General features: G+C 42.9%; 2 protein-coding genes across 4 annotated transcripts in view; both read left to right on the top strand.

Annotated features, from left to right (window-relative positions):
- The first annotated feature begins 7,656 nt into the window (after window positions 1-7,656).
- On the top strand, window positions 7,657-9,878 carry H2AZ1 (H2A.Z variant histone 1). 2 transcript variants are annotated; one of them, XM_079702004.1, is made up of 5 exons: window positions 7,657-7,788; window positions 8,232-8,309; window positions 8,594-8,707; window positions 9,057-9,186; window positions 9,442-9,878. In XM_079702004.1, exons 1-5 carry the CDS (start codon window positions 7,786-7,788, stop codon window positions 9,501-9,503), a joined length of 387 nt encoding a protein of 128 aa, XP_079558130.1. In that variant the 5' UTR covers window positions 7,657-7,785; the 3' UTR covers window positions 9,504-9,878. The 2 variants fall into 2 exon arrangements, with proteins under 2 accessions (XP_079558130.1, XP_079558131.1); XM_079702005.1 differs by lacking the exon at window positions 8,232-8,309 and having other exon boundaries at window positions 7,745-7,788.
- Window positions 9,879-11,477: 1,599 nt separating this feature from the next.
- Window positions 11,478-16,525, top strand: part of DNAJB14 (DnaJ heat shock protein family (Hsp40) member B14) — a gene marked incomplete at both ends in the record, with an annotated part of 33,060 nt that continues 28,012 nt past the window's right edge. Inside the window, one exon of one of the 2 annotated variants that reach the window (XM_079708052.1) lies at window positions 11,478-11,610. In XM_079708052.1, the coding sequence (XP_079564178.1) occupies window positions 11,478-11,610 (133 nt within the window). The remainder of the gene's footprint in view (window positions 11,611-16,525) is intronic. The other variant, XM_079708053.1, reaches the window with a different exon arrangement.

A 16,525-nucleotide genomic window follows, 5' to 3' on the forward strand; every position in this document is an offset into this window, starting at 1 on the left:
GAATTGTCAGCTTAGTTGGGAGAAAAACATGACTTGTTTCATTTTTGAGAATTAAGGAGAGTACACTGTTTTAATTTTAAAACAGGAAATACAAATCTAAACAAAGAGCCAGCATGTAAATTTCCATATATTGTGGTGAAATATGATAAATTACCTGGCCAGCTCTTGCCTAGACTTGTTGGACTAATCTGTTAATGGAGAAAGAGTTTGTCTCAGCCTGTTTCCTGCTGAGATTCTGAGCAGTAGAGAAGGCTTATTGAAGAAATTAATGACTATTTCACGAAACATCAGGACACTAGAAGGCAATGAAAATGTTTGTATTCATCTACAAACACTGATGTCTTAAAAGTTGTTCAGTTAGAGATTGTATCTATTTCGTTTAAGACAGAGAGGATCACAGGTATGTATGGTCATGGGCACTAATCAAATCCTCTTCCGAAAAGGTTTTTAACTCGGAAGTACGAAGCTATAGAAAGAGCATAGGGAACTTACATCAGGTCCTTGTAACCCCGAATGTCCCCCTAAGTCTACTTCTTTACCTTTTAAAATGAAGATAAGCCATGATCATGTCTACCTCAGACATTTTTAGGTGGGAATTTGACCTCGAGGTCAAATTTTGACCTCGAGGTCAAATTCCATAGAAAACTCATAAAGCGCCTTGTAAATGTACAGAATCATTAGGAAGTATTTTGAGCAATTGATCTTGCTTAATATCATGTCTCAAGTATCCTAAACCTAGTAACTCATTAATCATGTTCTGAAAGCCTTATCTACTCCTATAAGCAAAAGGATTGCTCTTTCTTTCTCTGCCTGCGTCCAGACTGTATGAAATCTCGATGAGAATAATTCTATAGCAAACTGGGAAAAACTCCTTAAAGCAGTTACAATAGTTAACAAGATGATTTTCAGATAGATTGTTAGCTGGATTAGTTAGTTTTCACCAGGTTATTCTGTGCTAAAACATAATTCCAAACAACCACTCCCACTCCTACATACACACACAAACATACATACCACACACCCAAAATGAAGTTGGGAAAGTCTAAGGGTGTGGAAAAACCTTTAGCTTCTTCTCTGAGCTATGTCCATCCAATTAAGAGGACTAGGGAGTCACTTTTATCTGTACAAGGTTTTAACAATAGGTGTGATGACCACAACTTTTGTATGGTTTTGGCCCTGGGGCCAAAGTCTGCAGAGGGGTGTGAAGTATAAATTGCATGGTTTTAGACTCTTGCCTTTTTTTTTTTTTGTGGTGCTCCCTTTCCTCCTCAGGATGAAGGTGGTATTTGGATTCCCACTAGTACTAAGATAGGAATGTGGAATTTCAAACTTACAGAGTTTAGCCAATGGGCTTTTCTCATTGCCTTATAACATTGGGCATAAATGATTTACTTAATAACCAAGAGTTTTGATAAAATGAGATTTAGTCTCAGAATTTGTGGCAACATCATCATCTTTGGTAAACAGAAGAGAGAGTAAAGATCAAACAGATTATTCTTTACCCAGAGCAACAATACACATGTGATGAACATCATCTTGCCAGATGTTGTAACTACAGGAGTTTTCTAGTTTAGTACGGAATCATTATGTCTACTGAGACACTACATTTTACTTTTCTGGATCTTTTTCTTTGGCTGTTCCTCAGCTTTCAATTGTATTCACTCTTTTCCTTGGTATTATCATCTGTGGTGTCAAGTTAATTAAAGAACCAGGTTATTAGATTGAGGTGGCTCTAATGTTATGGCAGCCTAAAATCTAAGCCTGTAAATGCCTCAGGGTTATGAAATCAAAACCTAAAGACAACCGATTATTTTAAGCTATAGCCAGTCAAATTATTTCCTTTCTTTGCTTCCAGAGCTTCTCTACAGAAGTCTCCCCGCCCCCCACCCCACACCTCCTGTTGGCAGAATGCTCCTAACCACTTCCAACTTGGCGCTGCCTGATTCCAACTGATTTTTGCTCAAATAAACTCTCAAAACTTTTAAATATGCCTCAGTTTATCTTTCAACAGTTCTGACATCATCACCTAATGTTTTTGTTGGGAACCCTTCTTGGGATATATCTTTGAAACTTCTTCTTTCAGAAGCTCCTGCCCTTATTGCCAACATACTTACTAGAAAATTCCACTTGAATTTCCCAAATGTCAACTTAAATATTTAAAAACTTTCCTGACTTTCCTCTTTTTTCTCTCCTCTGCCCATCCATGTCTACCCTTTTGGCATCCCCATTTCTATAGATGCTACTTCATATCTTAGACCACCAATCTAAAAACCTGAGTATCTTCTTTCATGCCCTCTCTCATTTATCCATGTCCACCTCCTATACCTTCCTAAATGTCACACCTAGCTACTAAATCTTATTGAGTCTTCCTTTAAGATGTTTTACATCCTTGTCTTGGTTTCAGTGTTATACTGGTTTTAGGGTTTATACCTAAATGATATACATCAGGTTTACCAGCCTTCTAACAAAAATTTTCCCTTTTGTCATTTGCCTTGTACCCCATGCTAGATTAGTATCCTAAAATCAAGGAACCCCTTCTCAGAAATATTGATTGGTTTCTTAGTGCCTCAGGGTAAACTGTGCTATCTTTCCTTAAGATTTAGGGTGTTGACTTGCTGTAATGGTTAAGATCAGGTTCAGAAAGTGATAGACAATCCAAAATAAAAGTGGCTCAAACAAAATAGATGTAAAAGTTCAAAGAGATCCAGGGCAGGTTTGAAACTCCATAGTATCAAAGACTCTTGCTCATTCTATCTGATTTCCTTTATATGTGGCCTACATTGCCAAGTTTATTTCATGGTCCCAAATGGCTTTCCAATGTTGTCTTTATTCCAGTCAGTGAGAAGAAGAAATGGAAAAGAAAAGGGCTGGTCTCTTTTAAGGAAATTCCCTAGATCTTTTTTGTGCCTACAATTGCTGCTTACACCCTTTGGTCAAAACTTATTTCCACAGCCAAATGTACTTATATTCTGATGACCAACTGTCCCACTAAAAATTTGAAGATCCAGTACTGAGGAAGATGGGAAAAGAGACACAGGGTTATAACCAGGAATCACTGCCACACTTACCTTCTAACTGCTGCTTCCTGACATTAACCTGTCATTCTAGTCAGTCTCTCCTCTTGTCCATTTAAACATAAATTCTTCAAGACACTTCAGCCCATGGTTTTTTCTGTCCTTCAAGCTAGAGGAACTGTCGATTTGGCAGCCAATCAGGTACTTATTTTGTAACAGCCTTAGAAATGTGGTCTTAATGATTAGAGCATTGTTTACATTTTCTTCCTGGTCTAATCCTCTCAGCTAGATGCAGGGAAGAAACTGAGCCTTATATATCCCATCTCCCAACTGCTATTGCTTGGCCTGTTGCCTGGCACATCGTACAATTTAATGGCTGTGTTCTAGTTTATCTAACAGGCTGAGAGCACCAAACTGGAATAGATATATCTATTCCTTTATTAGGGAGGGATTATATATCATATGTTATGATGTACGGTATTGTATTCCATTTCAGTTGTATATATAAAGACAAAGAAGACAATACAATAATAAAAATGTGTTAAATGTCAATAACAGTCTTCTTGAAATTATGTTAAAAACATACGATAGGGACATTATTATGCAAGTGAATTTACAATTTAGCTGGAGGGATAAGTTATTAAATACCAATATAGGTGAAATATTATTTGGGAAAACAATATCAACACATAGACCCCCTCTCTCTACCCAGCAAATCCTAAAGATCAATAAGAGACAAGGAAAGGATAATAGGAAAAGAAAAGACCCTCAATTTTTTAATTTTAAAATTAACAGCAAATTTCCAAAAATTTTGAGGACTGTTAACATACAGAAAAAATAACTTAGTGCTGTATTAAAAGAGATGTTGGGTCCCATGATCTTTGAATTGTTTTTCCTGAAATGGCAATGGATCAGGTAGAGTAGATTCAGCTGATCCTCTTTACTTATGCCCTGTATTTGTGAATTAAGTGTGTGAAATCTGTGGTCATGGGAAGTGTCTAACTGGGAAATTTGGAATTTAAATCCATGGTCTTTGTTTCATCAACACTGAGTTAAACACATAGGCTTCTTTTAACATAATCACACTTACGTGAAGAACTCAGGAGAAGTATGGCCTTTGTGCCACAATTATTAGTACATCACATTAGAATATATGGAGCATATTCCTCACACTTCATGAAATCCTTTCACAATTCTATGAGGTTGGCTTATCTAGTGCTGTGAATCCCTCTATAAAAAATGAAGAAACTGTGGCTTTGAGTTCAACCTACTCAGGGCCATATAGTTAGTAAGTGGCTGGCTGCCCAGAATCATTCCCAGTTCTTTTACTCTAGCTCAATATTTTGTATTATACTGCAGCGGGACTCAGTTATTGACAACTGAGTGAGTCCTTGAAGGCACTTTCTTTCCCAGATGCCCTAGGTGGATGCCGAGATTCTAATGTGGATTATCTAACCAAAAGAATTCTGCCATTATCTATCTAGGCCAGTGATCCCCAACCTTTTTGGCACGAGGGACCGGGTTCTGGGAAGACAATTTTTCCACAGACGGGGGGCAGGGGGGTGGTTTTGGGATGATTCAAGCGCATTACATTTACTGTGCACTTTATTTCTATTATTATTACATTCAAATATATAGTGAAATAATTATACAACTCACCATAATGCTGACAGGAGACAGAGCTCAGGCAGTAATGCAAGTGATGGGGAGCGGCTGTAAATACAGATGAAGCTTTGCTCGCTCCCCCGCTGCTTACCTCCTGCTGTGCGGCCCGGTTCCTAACAGGACAGGGACCACGACCAGTGGTAGGCTGATATCCTTTGAAATAACTGGGAAGTCTGTTTGCATTTGCTTAAAAACAGGAGTTCAAAGTAAGATGTACTTGAGAAATTTGAGATTCCCCAGTGTGAGACCATCTCTGAAAAAGTCAAGAATAGAAGTTAACATTCATACTAGTGTTTGAGAGGGGATAATAATTGGTCATAGAAAGTGTGGCTGAGTTAGGAAAAGACTATTAAGGAGACAGTCAATAACAGTGGAGCCATCTACCTCATATTAGTTTAGTTTCCAATGACAAGAGAGCACTTACTAAGTAGCTGACTGGGTATGGCATTGAACAAAAAGAATTATATAGCTCTGGCTATATGTATATATGTGTGTGTATTACATGTATTAGTATAAACCCAAGTTGTGGAGAGAGAAACCAAGAATATTAACATATTTTTACCATGCTGTTTCCAGGGTAGCAAAGCGAGTAGGAAATCTTCACAAAACTGCTGTGAAAAGTGTTGAAACTGATATTCTCCTGTTCTCCAAAGGATGAGGAAAACTATTGAAAGCATTAAACCAATTTTGCATTTTAGTTTGGATGTTGGATAACTTGGTTGCGTATACTTTGGGTAGGTTTCAGGCTTGCTGCTTTCATGTCAAAGGACAACAATGCACTAGACAGGGAAAAAGATTTAGGAATCAAAGATACTTTATTTCATCCCTCCCCAACATCCAGTGTAGAAGATACCATAGTTATCATCAAGGGCTTGCTGTGTGATAAACACGTTAGCACTTACATCACATACCTTCTCCTTTAAACTTTCAACAACCATGTAAAAATAGTGTTACCATACCCTTTTCATAGAAGAGGAACTTGAAGCTCCAAAAAGTAACCAAGATGACACATTGAGAAGGAAGCAGAGCAGAATTCTTGTCTACCTGCTCCTGAGCTCATTCTCTTAGCCACTGTTCAGTGAGGCAACAGTGAATTCCTTTAGCTGGGCCTCATAGCAAAGAGTACATATATAGTCTCCAAACTGGAAAAGGTATTAATGTCGGTTTGTGAGTTATATATCAGGAAGCCTCAGTGGAGCTCAGGTTAACTATTACATCAGGTTTCATAGCTTTTTTTTTTTTTTTTTTTTTTGTGGTACGCGGGCCTCTCACTGTTGTGGCCTCTCCTATTGCAGAGCACAGGCTCCGGACGCGCAGGCTCATTGGCCATGGCTCACGGGCCCAGCCGCTCCGCGGCATGTGGGATCTTCCCGGACCGGGGCACGAACCCGTATCCCCTGCATCGGCAGGCGGACTCTCAACCACTGCACCACCAGGGAAGCCCCAGGTTTCATAGCTTTTAATGTCATTATATCAATTCAGTGGGAGAACTGATTAACTCTTGCTATTGATTACGTCCTAAGAAATCTCAGTTGCAAGGGGAAGAAAATAAGAAGCCTTCGTGTCAAATTGTTGGGAATCTTGGAACTTAACTCCTAGAAATAGAGAGGTCCTCTAATTTGATAAAATCTCTCAAATTGAAACCTAAACTACAGTATTTAAAAGTAGGTATTTCAAAATTTCTTGACGTCAGAAATACTGAAATATGTTTAAAGTGTAATACACTATTAAACACTATAAATATTAAAGATTTAGATCACTACTTTCTTCAAGCAGCTGGACATGTATACAGGTGTTATTAATCTATGAGTTGGAAGGCTAGGTAGCTGGCATTAGGATCGTACTGTGTGTGTACGGTACTATTTTTTAAGCCCACCATTTGCAATTGATTACACGGACCATCTGTAACTCTCTGTGAATCATGTTGGGAGTTACCCCACTGACATTTACCGAACATTTGTCATGTAGCAAACTGTTTAGCATACAAGTTGACACATAATAGCTTTGAGGTTTCACTAAATCAACTTTAGACACCAGGCTATAGGTACAACCCACTGACATGTAATTTCGTGAAAAACATGGCTTATGATTTAAGAAAAGATAACCGCCTCACCCCAAGCCCTCTATGGGTAGACCAAAACGTCTTTTGTGACCAACGAGGTGACTTTGCTTCACTGATTTTCCTGTGAAACTATCCCGTTGGGGTGGGGTAGGGGAGGTAGGGGAGTCACAAGTCGTGAGGAAAGAAGAGTAGGGACATTCAGCTGAAAATGAAGTGGCAACAGTGGGTCGCGATCAGTCGGTGGCTCCGGACTCGCCTAGGGGGAAGGAACGCGGCATCACTATCAAGGCTGTGGTTCGCGACGAACTCGGGGCTCCTCTCACTGGACGCGTTCGCGCCACCTGTCAGACCGGAGGAGCCGCAGGGATGCAGAGGGGACGGGGGAGGAGGGTACCCCGGGACCCGGAAGAAGGATGGGATGATGACTGGTGGGTCTCCGCCTGCGAGGTGCTCTTGCGGGGGGGCGGGGCAGGGCGGGAAGGAGGGCGCGCTAGACCCCGCGGAGACTTCACGTGGTCTCTGGAACCAGGCTAAGAGACGAAGGCAGAGCGGGTGACAGGGCGGGGAGGGGGGCGGTGCTCGGTACTGCGTGCCCCTCCCCTAAGCCTCTCAGCCCCTCCTCCCAGACATGTGACCACAGCCGGCGGGTCCCCTTGCTCCCGCAGCGTAGCTCGCTCTGTTTCTTCCCTCCCGCCGCCGTGCCCTTCTTCTCCCCAGTTCCCATCCCTCCGCCCTCCCCCACCACCTTCCCCACGCCCCAATAGCGGCTCGAGCTGCGAAGCGCCCGCCCCTCCGCCTTTTTCTTCGCTTGCTCATTGGCTGGGGCTTCAAGGACGCGTCCCGAGGGCGGGTAGCAGCCATTGGTGGGATGAGCAATCCGAGTTCCCGGATGAGGGAACATTCTGCAGTATAAAGGGAGCGGGGAAGGCGGGAGACAGCGCAGTTTGAATCGCGGTGCGAAGAAGGAGTAGGCGGCAGGTTCTCGCTGGGTATTTGACTAGTCCTCTCTCTGCCTTGCTTGTTTGAGCTTCAGCAGAATTTGAAATGGTAAACTTGGTGGAGGCGCTCGAAGACTCCGCGGGTTTTTGCCGGCGGGAGAAAAACCCGTTACAAACGGAGATGGGGTTGAAGCGGCAACGGCTGGGAACGCGCGGAGACAGGATTTGGAAGAGCGGGGGGAGGTGTTTTGTCGGCGGCGAGCGGACCAGCCTCCGATCTCGCGGCGGGCGGCGACGGTTGGGTGGCGCGCGCAGCGCCGCTGGGGGCCGGCGGGCGGCGAGCGGGTGGACGGCGGCGCGCGGCCGCGGCGGGCGCGCAGCGCGGGTCGGGCGGGCGGGGTCGCCCTTGCGGCGCGCGGCGGGCCGAAGACCCCGGCTGGGCACGGGGCCGCGCTCGCGCCCGGGCCGCGCCGCGGTGGGGGAGGGGCGCGCCGCCCTGGTAATCCTATATTCTGCGTTCCTTCTTCGCTCGCGGGCGTGTGCGCGCCGCAGGCTGGCGGTAAGGCTGGGAAGGACTCCGGAAAGGCCAAGACAAAGGCGGTTTCCCGCTCGCAGAGAGCCGGTTTGCAGGTCAGTGGTGGTTCGTGCAGTCTGGGAATCGTGGCGTTTTTCTTTCCTTTTCCTCTCTTGTTTACCATCACTCTAGATGAGCGTTTCGTCTTTGCGTGGGTGATGGTGTCGCGACTTGGTTTACCGATACAATAAATATCAGGGAGGGGGGCGATCACGTGTGTGGGTGCTGGGGCGCGTTGCTGCACCAGCGTCCGTTCCCCTTGCTTTGGCGCGCGTATAATTTTACCATCTTTGGCCCGTCTACCTTTGTGCATTTATGTTTGTGTATGCTAAAAATAAAGTTCCCGGTGGGCCGTATTCATCGACACCTGAAATCTAGGACGACCAGCCATGGACGTGTGGGCGCGACTGCCGCTGTGTACAGCGCAGCCATCCTGGAGTACCTCACCGCAGAGGTAAATGGGTGTAAGCCTATAATCTGGGAAAGATTGGGGGGGTGGGTGAGGGGAGGCGGCGGGAGGGAAGGAGGAAAGTGATGCAAGAAAACTCCCAGGCTCTAAACGCGGCGAGAAGCTTCTGACAACGCTAGAGGGGGCTGGTGTTCACGATGGGCTCCTGCTGGGCTTGAGTTTGCGGCTTCAGGAAATAAAATTGCGTGCCCCCTTTATAGCTTTTGCGTATCTTGCCATTCAGGTAGTGGGGGAGATGACACTTGGTAGATACACGTTCATGAGGCTTTGATTCTTGTCAGGATCTTGAAGATAAGGAAAGCGGGAAGGAAATTGATTACATTCTGTCTTCTAGGTACTTGAATTGGCAGGAAATGCATCAAAAGACTTGAAGGTAAAACGTATTACCCCTCGTCACTTGCAACTTGCTATTCGTGGAGATGAAGAATTGGACTCTCTCATCAAGGCTACAATTGCTGGTGGTGGTATGTAAATACTAAAATTTTAATTTCTTTAGAGAAAAGAATTCTTTGCTTTCATTCCCACCAGTAATTTTCAGTCTAGAAGACACAGTATAGTTTCAGTGATCTGTAGTGTGGTTGCATCATGAAGTTCGATATCTGTATGTATTTCTGAATTTTTACTCTGCACACTTCGGTCTCACATTTAAAGACGTCTTCCAAGTTGAACATTAAACTATCTTGGTTTTAAAGTACTATGTTATTTTATCCTTCTTCCAGGTGTCATTCCACACATCCACAAATCTCTGATTGGGAAGAAAGGACAACAGAAGACTGTCTAAAGGATGCCTGGATTCCTTATTATCTCAGGACTCTAAATACTCTTAACAGCTGTCCAGTGTTGGTGATTCCAGTGGACTGTATCTCTGTGAAAAACACAATTTTGCCTTTTTGTAATTCTATTTGAGCAAGTTGGAAGTTTAATGAGCTTTCCAACCAACCAAATTTCTGCATTCGAGTCTTAACCATATTTAAGTGTTACTGTGGCTTCAAAGAAGCTATTGATTCTGAAGTAGTGGGTTTTGATTGAGTTGACTGTTTTTAAAAAACTGTTTGGATTTTAATTGTGATGCAGAAGTTATAGTAACAAACATTTGGTTTTGTACAGACATTATTTCCACTCCGGTGGATAAGCTCAATAAAGGTCATATCCCAAACTAGTTGTGTATAAAATCTGCTTGATTATAATAGGAACAGCTTTGTTTTGAATAGGTATCTTATCCAGCAATAACCTAAGCACGTTTCTTTCCTTGAAATTAAACTGTTAATTCTGTACATCAGAGTCAGAAGGCACAAGTATAATTTTTTTTTACTACTATGTAATGAACTATTAAAGGTTTTAAAACTTCAGCAGGAGCCGGAACATGGGACAGGTTGCTGTTTTCTAGGTTAAGTTTGACCATCTCCCTTTGTTAGCTGTGTTTGCTGTTAGTGACAGCAGCACTACGCCAGAGCACTGTGGTGGAGCTGGGTGGGAGAGGTGGGGAGCAGGTAGGGAAGTCCTGTACGTAGCTACCTCCACTGAAGGAGCTTCCAGTTTAGACTGAGAATAGTGTTTTCTGTGTGCTGCAGGCTGTTTTGAAGGCTACTTGAATTAAATTGTTCAATACACGGTAACGTCTCTGGGGGACGTGCTATTCCCGTTTTACAGAGGGGAATCAGGATTTCTATGAAAGTCCTGAGTTCATATTTGCTGGCATGGCTAACAATATCTACTGAGCATTGTGTGAAAATGGTTATTTTGTAGTACGGATCATTTCGACACTTGGTTCCTGGCAAGTTCTTAATTTTTGAAATTTGGAAGAGGACATTACCGAGCAAAAAGTGGGCCCTTTCCCTTCACCGAGGAGACCAACGTGACATGGTACATCATTTCACAAGGGGTGATGTTAAAATGGGAGAAGGGAGAAAACCCAACAGGTTTACTTATGTGATGGTAATACGCTCCCAAAGAGCTGATTTCCGCCCTTTCTTGGTCATGAAGCCTTATTAGGGTTGTGGTTTTCACCAGAATAAATGCAAACTACAAATTATGTAAGTGTTTGCTTTGTACCTCTTGGATGTACTAAGTTTAATGGCATCTGGGTCAGAAAAATGGTGTATCGCTGAAATACGGCAATGAAACAGGAGTGAGGGTCAAACGAAGCTCTCCTGGGCTTCCTGAACACCTGTGCGGGAAGCGCGGTCCTCACCTGACGGAATCCTCCCGAGGCTGGGGGCCCAGAGGCGGGGCCTTCGATCCCTGGGAATCTTCCTGAAAACGGACGTCCCCACCCCGACCCGCCGCCTGGCCGCTATAGGAAGGCGGCCTGCCGCCCGAGCGGGCCGCCCCGGGAGGTCAGGGGGCATGGCACTGCCGCTGCGGGCGGCCGGGTCCCCGCCTCGGCGGAACCCCCCGGCGGGCAGCCGGCCCGTTATCGCCCGCACCTCCGGCCCCCAGGTCGGTCGGCCCCTAGCCGCGCCGCGCCAGGCAGGGACCGCCGAGTCGGCTCGGGCGGTCGGGCCCGGGAGGTCAGTCCGGGGGCCGGGAGGGATGCGGCTAGAGCCGTAGCGGCCCGCGGGGGGCGGGGAGGCCGCGGAGAGGAGGCGGAGCCGTGAGCCCGCCAGCGCGCCGGGGCCCCGCCGCCGCGGTCGCCTGCGCTCCTCCCCGCTCGCCTCCGCACGCCCCCAACCCCAGCCGGCCTCCCCTCCTCGGCGACGGCGGCTTCCGCCTCTCGTCGCTGCGCTCCCGCAGGAAACGGAAGAAGGCGCAAGCCATGGAGGGGAACCGGGATGAGGCGGAGAAATGTGTCGAGATCGCCCGGGAGGCCCTGAACGCCGGCAACCGCGAGAAGGCCCAGCGCTTCCTGCAGAAGGCCGAGAAGCTCTACCCACTGCCCTCGGCGCGCGGTGAGGCCCTCGGTCCCCTTCTTCCCCGGCCGGTCCCCGGGCCGCCGCGCAGTCCGCCCCCGCCCCACCATCGCCCCTCTGGGAGCCGCGGGGCCCCTGGGCCCCACGACCCCGCCCGCCCGGCCCCCCGGACGGTCCTCCCCGACACACCCCCGCCCCGGCCCTGACCGACCCAGCCGGGCCCGCTGTGGACCGCCCGAGACTCCCTCCGCGCCAGCTTGCCTGCGATATGCCGGCTCTCAGCCGGCAGGCGAGAGTTGCCGGTTCCCCGGTCGGTTTTCGTAAATGTCCAGCTGTCATTCTTCCAGGAGATTCGTCTGGTCCTGTCTCACCCGAGTGGGGCTTTATATCTGGGTGTGTTGGTGTGTGGCCCCCTCCCTCCTCATCTTCACCCCCAAATAAGGTCTAGGCCCCTAATGAAGTGAGAGGAACGGGGAACTCGGTGGTTAATGTACAGGTCCCTGGTTCCACCGCCTCTGGGGTAGGAAACACTGTTGCCAAAGCAAACGTTTTCGAACACCTGAGATGACATTGCTTTTCCGAGAGAGAGTTCTTTAGAAGAGAGGAGCGCAAGAATGATAGAGTCAGGACTGATTTGCTAAGTAGTATCCGATTCAATAGCACCATAATTATCGGCAAATGAGGCACATTTGCCTAACATTCCTGTTTAGGAATAGAGTACTGGACTTCCTTTAGTCGAAGTCCTGTTCTTGTCCTGCTTTCTAGGCTATAAAGTACTTATAGCCAGCATGTATTGAGCGCTACAAAGTGTCTAGTGTTTTACATGAATTGTTTCATTTACTCCCCAGAACAATCCTAGGATTCATTTAACCAGGTTTACTCATATGGAAACAGACTTTTGGTGAATGAATGAATGAGTAAATGAATGGAAATAACTTACCCAAGGTCAGACAGTAATTAGTAGCAAAGTCAGAATACTACTTGAGCTCTCTAGCTCCAGAAGGCCCTTCACCACTACACTACACTAATTTTTTTAAGAAAAAAATGACCAGTAAGTCAGTAAGAATGTGGGGAGACCTGTTTCATTCTGTTGTTTTCTTAATTTTTTTCTACAGTGTTAAAGCCCTTGCATTCTGTACTTTTCTCTATCCTTTTCATTACACTGCTGTTAAGTACTGTACCAGGAAGGACAGGAGAGGGAAATGAAAGAGAAGTTAGTGATTTTTTGTTTTTAATGTGGCAAAAACACAACAAAATTTACCAACTTAACCATTTTTAAGTGTATAGTTCAGTCGTGTTAACCATTTTCACATTGTGGTAAAACAGATCTCCAAAATTTTGTCTTACAAAACTAAAACTATGCCAATTAAACGATTCCCCATTTCCCTACCCACCCAGCCCCTGGCAACCACCACTGTAATTTCATTTAAAAATTTGGCTACTGTAGATAACTTATATAAGTGGAATTATAGTACTTGCCTTTTTTTGACTGGCTTGTTTTACTTAGCATAGTGTCCCTGAAGTTCATCCATGTTGTAGCATAAATATAACAGGAGTTCCTTTTTGAAGGCTGTGTAATATTCCATTGCATATATATATGCACCACATTTTCAGTATCCATTCATCATCTATGAATAGATTGTAGTTTCCATATCTTAGCTACTGTGAATAATGCTGCTATGAACATGGGTGTGCAAATACCTCCTTGTGATCCTGCTTTCACTTCCTTTGGATATATACCCAGAAATGGAATTGCTGGATCATATTGGTAATTCTGTTTTCACTTTTTTTGAGGAACTGCCATACTGTTTTCCTTTGCAGTTAACGCCATTTTACATTCCTACCAACAGTGCACAAGAGTTCCAGTTTCTCCACATCCTCACCAACACTTGTTATTTTCTGTTTGTTTGCATTTTGGTTTTTGATAGTAGCCATCCTGGCAAGTGTGTGGTGATATCTCATTGTGGTTTTGATTTGCATTTCTCTAACAACTAGTGATGTTGAGCATCTTTTTATTTGCTTCTTGGCCATTTTTATATCATTTTTTGAGAAATATCTATTCAAGTCCTTTGCCCATTTTTAAATTAGGTTATTTTTTTGTTGTCGAGTTGTAGGAGTTCTTTATATATTCTAGATGTTAACTCCTTATCAGATATGTGATTTGCAGATTTTCTTCTCCCATTTTGTAGGTTGTCTGTCATTCTGTTGTTTCCTTTGATGTACAGGAGTTTTTAAAGTTTGATATAGGGCCATTTGTCTATTTTTGCTTTTATTGCCTGTGCTTTTGGTTTCATATCCAAGAAATCATTGCCCAGAGTTAAAATTTTTTGAATTTCTCAACTGTATGAACACATGATTTCATTTAGTCATTGTCTAGTCTTAGAGGGACAGTTTTAACATTGAGCATGTAACCACTCGAGACAGAATACCTTGGCTTTTGAAGCCTTGCCCAAAACTAGCTTGTAACCTTAATCTTGGGCAAGTTAGATAACCTTTCTAGCTTTTAGCATTTTTGTCTGCAAAATGGGACAATAAGGTACCGATTTCATAGGGCTACTATGAGAATTAAATGAGTTAATACATGGAAGGCATTTAACAGCACTCAATTATTTTGGTATCATTTCCATTTAACAAGTGTGAGGCTTTGAGAATTTTTAAACTTGTAGTCTGTAATTCTATCATACAAGCAACTTGAATCAATCTACTAATACTAAAGATACTGTAAGATATCAAAGCACAGCACGTTGCTCTTAATGTCATGAACATAGGGAAAGTTAAGAAAATAACAGTGAGAGTTAATAGTACAATGTATTGTACGGCAATATGTGATTACCAAATAAAGTGGTTGATTACAGTTGTGGTGTAGTCTGAAGACCTTATTCAGGTGCAGACTTTGCCTCTGACAGCTTTGTAACCAGGGATGAGTTGCTTAACGTTGCCAAGCCTTGTTTAGTTATGAGTAAAAGGAAGATTTCATCACAGGGCCCATGTGAACATTAGCTAAGTCACGTGCAAATACTTAAAGTGTATTTTACATAGAATGTTCTCAGAAGATGTTTATTAGAATAATTTAAGAATTCAGGGGAGGGAAAGATCTAGAACATTTGTATAAGTTCCTGATAAAGTATTTAGTGTAGAAGGGAATTGAAGCTATTGGTTAAAATGGAATTAAAAATTTTTATACCTGAATTTCACCTATTCTAGACTACCCTCAAATCCTTATAACTCAGAGTTTTGGTGAATGTGTTTTCATGCTAAGATAGGCAAAATAAAACATTGCATTTTGATTTCTCTTATTTTTATACAGTGAATGAGAAGATATAAGACTAAGTTCTAGCTAAATTCCAGAATTTTTGTCCTCTTTACATTTTATTCTTGCCCGGTGAGAAGTCTGATTGATAAACCACTTTAAAAAACTGGCAGGAGTTTCCCTTGAGGAAAAGCATCTTCAAATGAGTCTAGGACATTGTTGCTTTCTAAGTATTTAGTTGAGAATATTATTTTACAGTTTATTTATTGCAGTGGACTTCTAAGCAAATTGAATTTTACAGCTTTCAAATATTTTCATACTGTGAGTTTGGTTTATGTTTGAAAGGATTGATATATATATATGTCTTCTACATAGGACATATAAATATTCTGGAAAAGTAATGTCAACATGTGAAAGTAAATTGCATTTTAGTTTCTTAAACTGTATATTTATTGGATTATTGATATGTTTTGGAGTTTTACAGAGATACAGTCTCACTGTTTTAATTCTTTACATTGGTATTTTAATACTTTAGTGTTTCATACCAATTGGCAGGCAGTTTGAAGTATAGATTTTTTTTTTCAGAGAAAAGCAATTTAATTGTTTGCAAGTAATTTGAACCAAATGGCAGCCTCCAGCTTCAAAAAAGGCCATCCTGTGTCTACTTCATTGAATGGATAACTCACGTATAATTTGAAGCATCTATCTGCACAGTAGCAATTAAAATAGTCCTCTTTTTATTTTTCCCCTCAGATGAGACATATGTGTGTAGATTTTTCTTCTTTTTTTTGCTGCATTATTTTTAATTTTAAATCTGATAAAAAACTCAAAGTTCTGACCCCCTTTGTCACACTTAAATTGGTAAAATAAAGCTTTTAAAACTGTCATTTCACATCTGGAGTATTATCCAGCCTATTCCTTTCAAGACAATTCTGTTTTCTTCTGTTTCTGACTTAATCAAAATGTAGTGACAAGTGTAAATTATACATTCAGAACAGTTATTTTGATAGCACCAAGTGTTATAAAATGATCTCCAAATTTCAGCTAATAACCAAACTATTTCAGACATTATAGTTGAAGAAAGAATACTGAATTTGGTTTGAACCTTAATTTAATGGTTTTGTGCCCCTACATCCATAACTGTCTTTCTGATCCTCAATTTCCTCATCTATAAAATGGGGATATATTTATTCAACAAATATTTACTGAATCCATACTTCTTTGTGGCAGGCACTGTTCTAGGAACTAGGGAGTCAGTGAACAATAAGACGGAGTTCTTATCCTCTGGGAGCTTACATTCTAGAAGAATGAAATAGGAAGTATCTGCTGGACACAAAAATGGCTCAATTCCTGTCATTCCCCTTCCCTTTCCTGGGCCGCAGTTTTATCTGTAGTCTTCACAGGATTATTATAAGGTTATTTTATTAAGAGCTATAAGAATTTCGTGTATTACTATTGAATACTATGGCAAAAGTATTTGGATGGTGCCTTGGAGTTAACAATATAGTATTCGTCTCTTTTCTGTCATTTTTTAGTTACCTATTTAAGCATAAAATAATTACCTTAAGTTAGGATTAATCTCTGTTTGGATTCAACTACTCATTCCCTTCTTAGTTAACATGTAGTTCTCCTTGCCTTGCATTTATTCCTTGTATTATTTATGTATATGGTTGTTCCTCTCCTGCTGTCAGGAGCTATTTTAAT

Source organism: Hyperoodon ampullatus, assembly GCF_949752795.1.
Source record: "Hyperoodon ampullatus genome assembly, chromosome: 1".
In the NCBI taxonomy this organism is placed as follows: Eukaryota; Metazoa; Chordata; class Mammalia; order Artiodactyla; family Ziphiidae; genus Hyperoodon; species Hyperoodon ampullatus.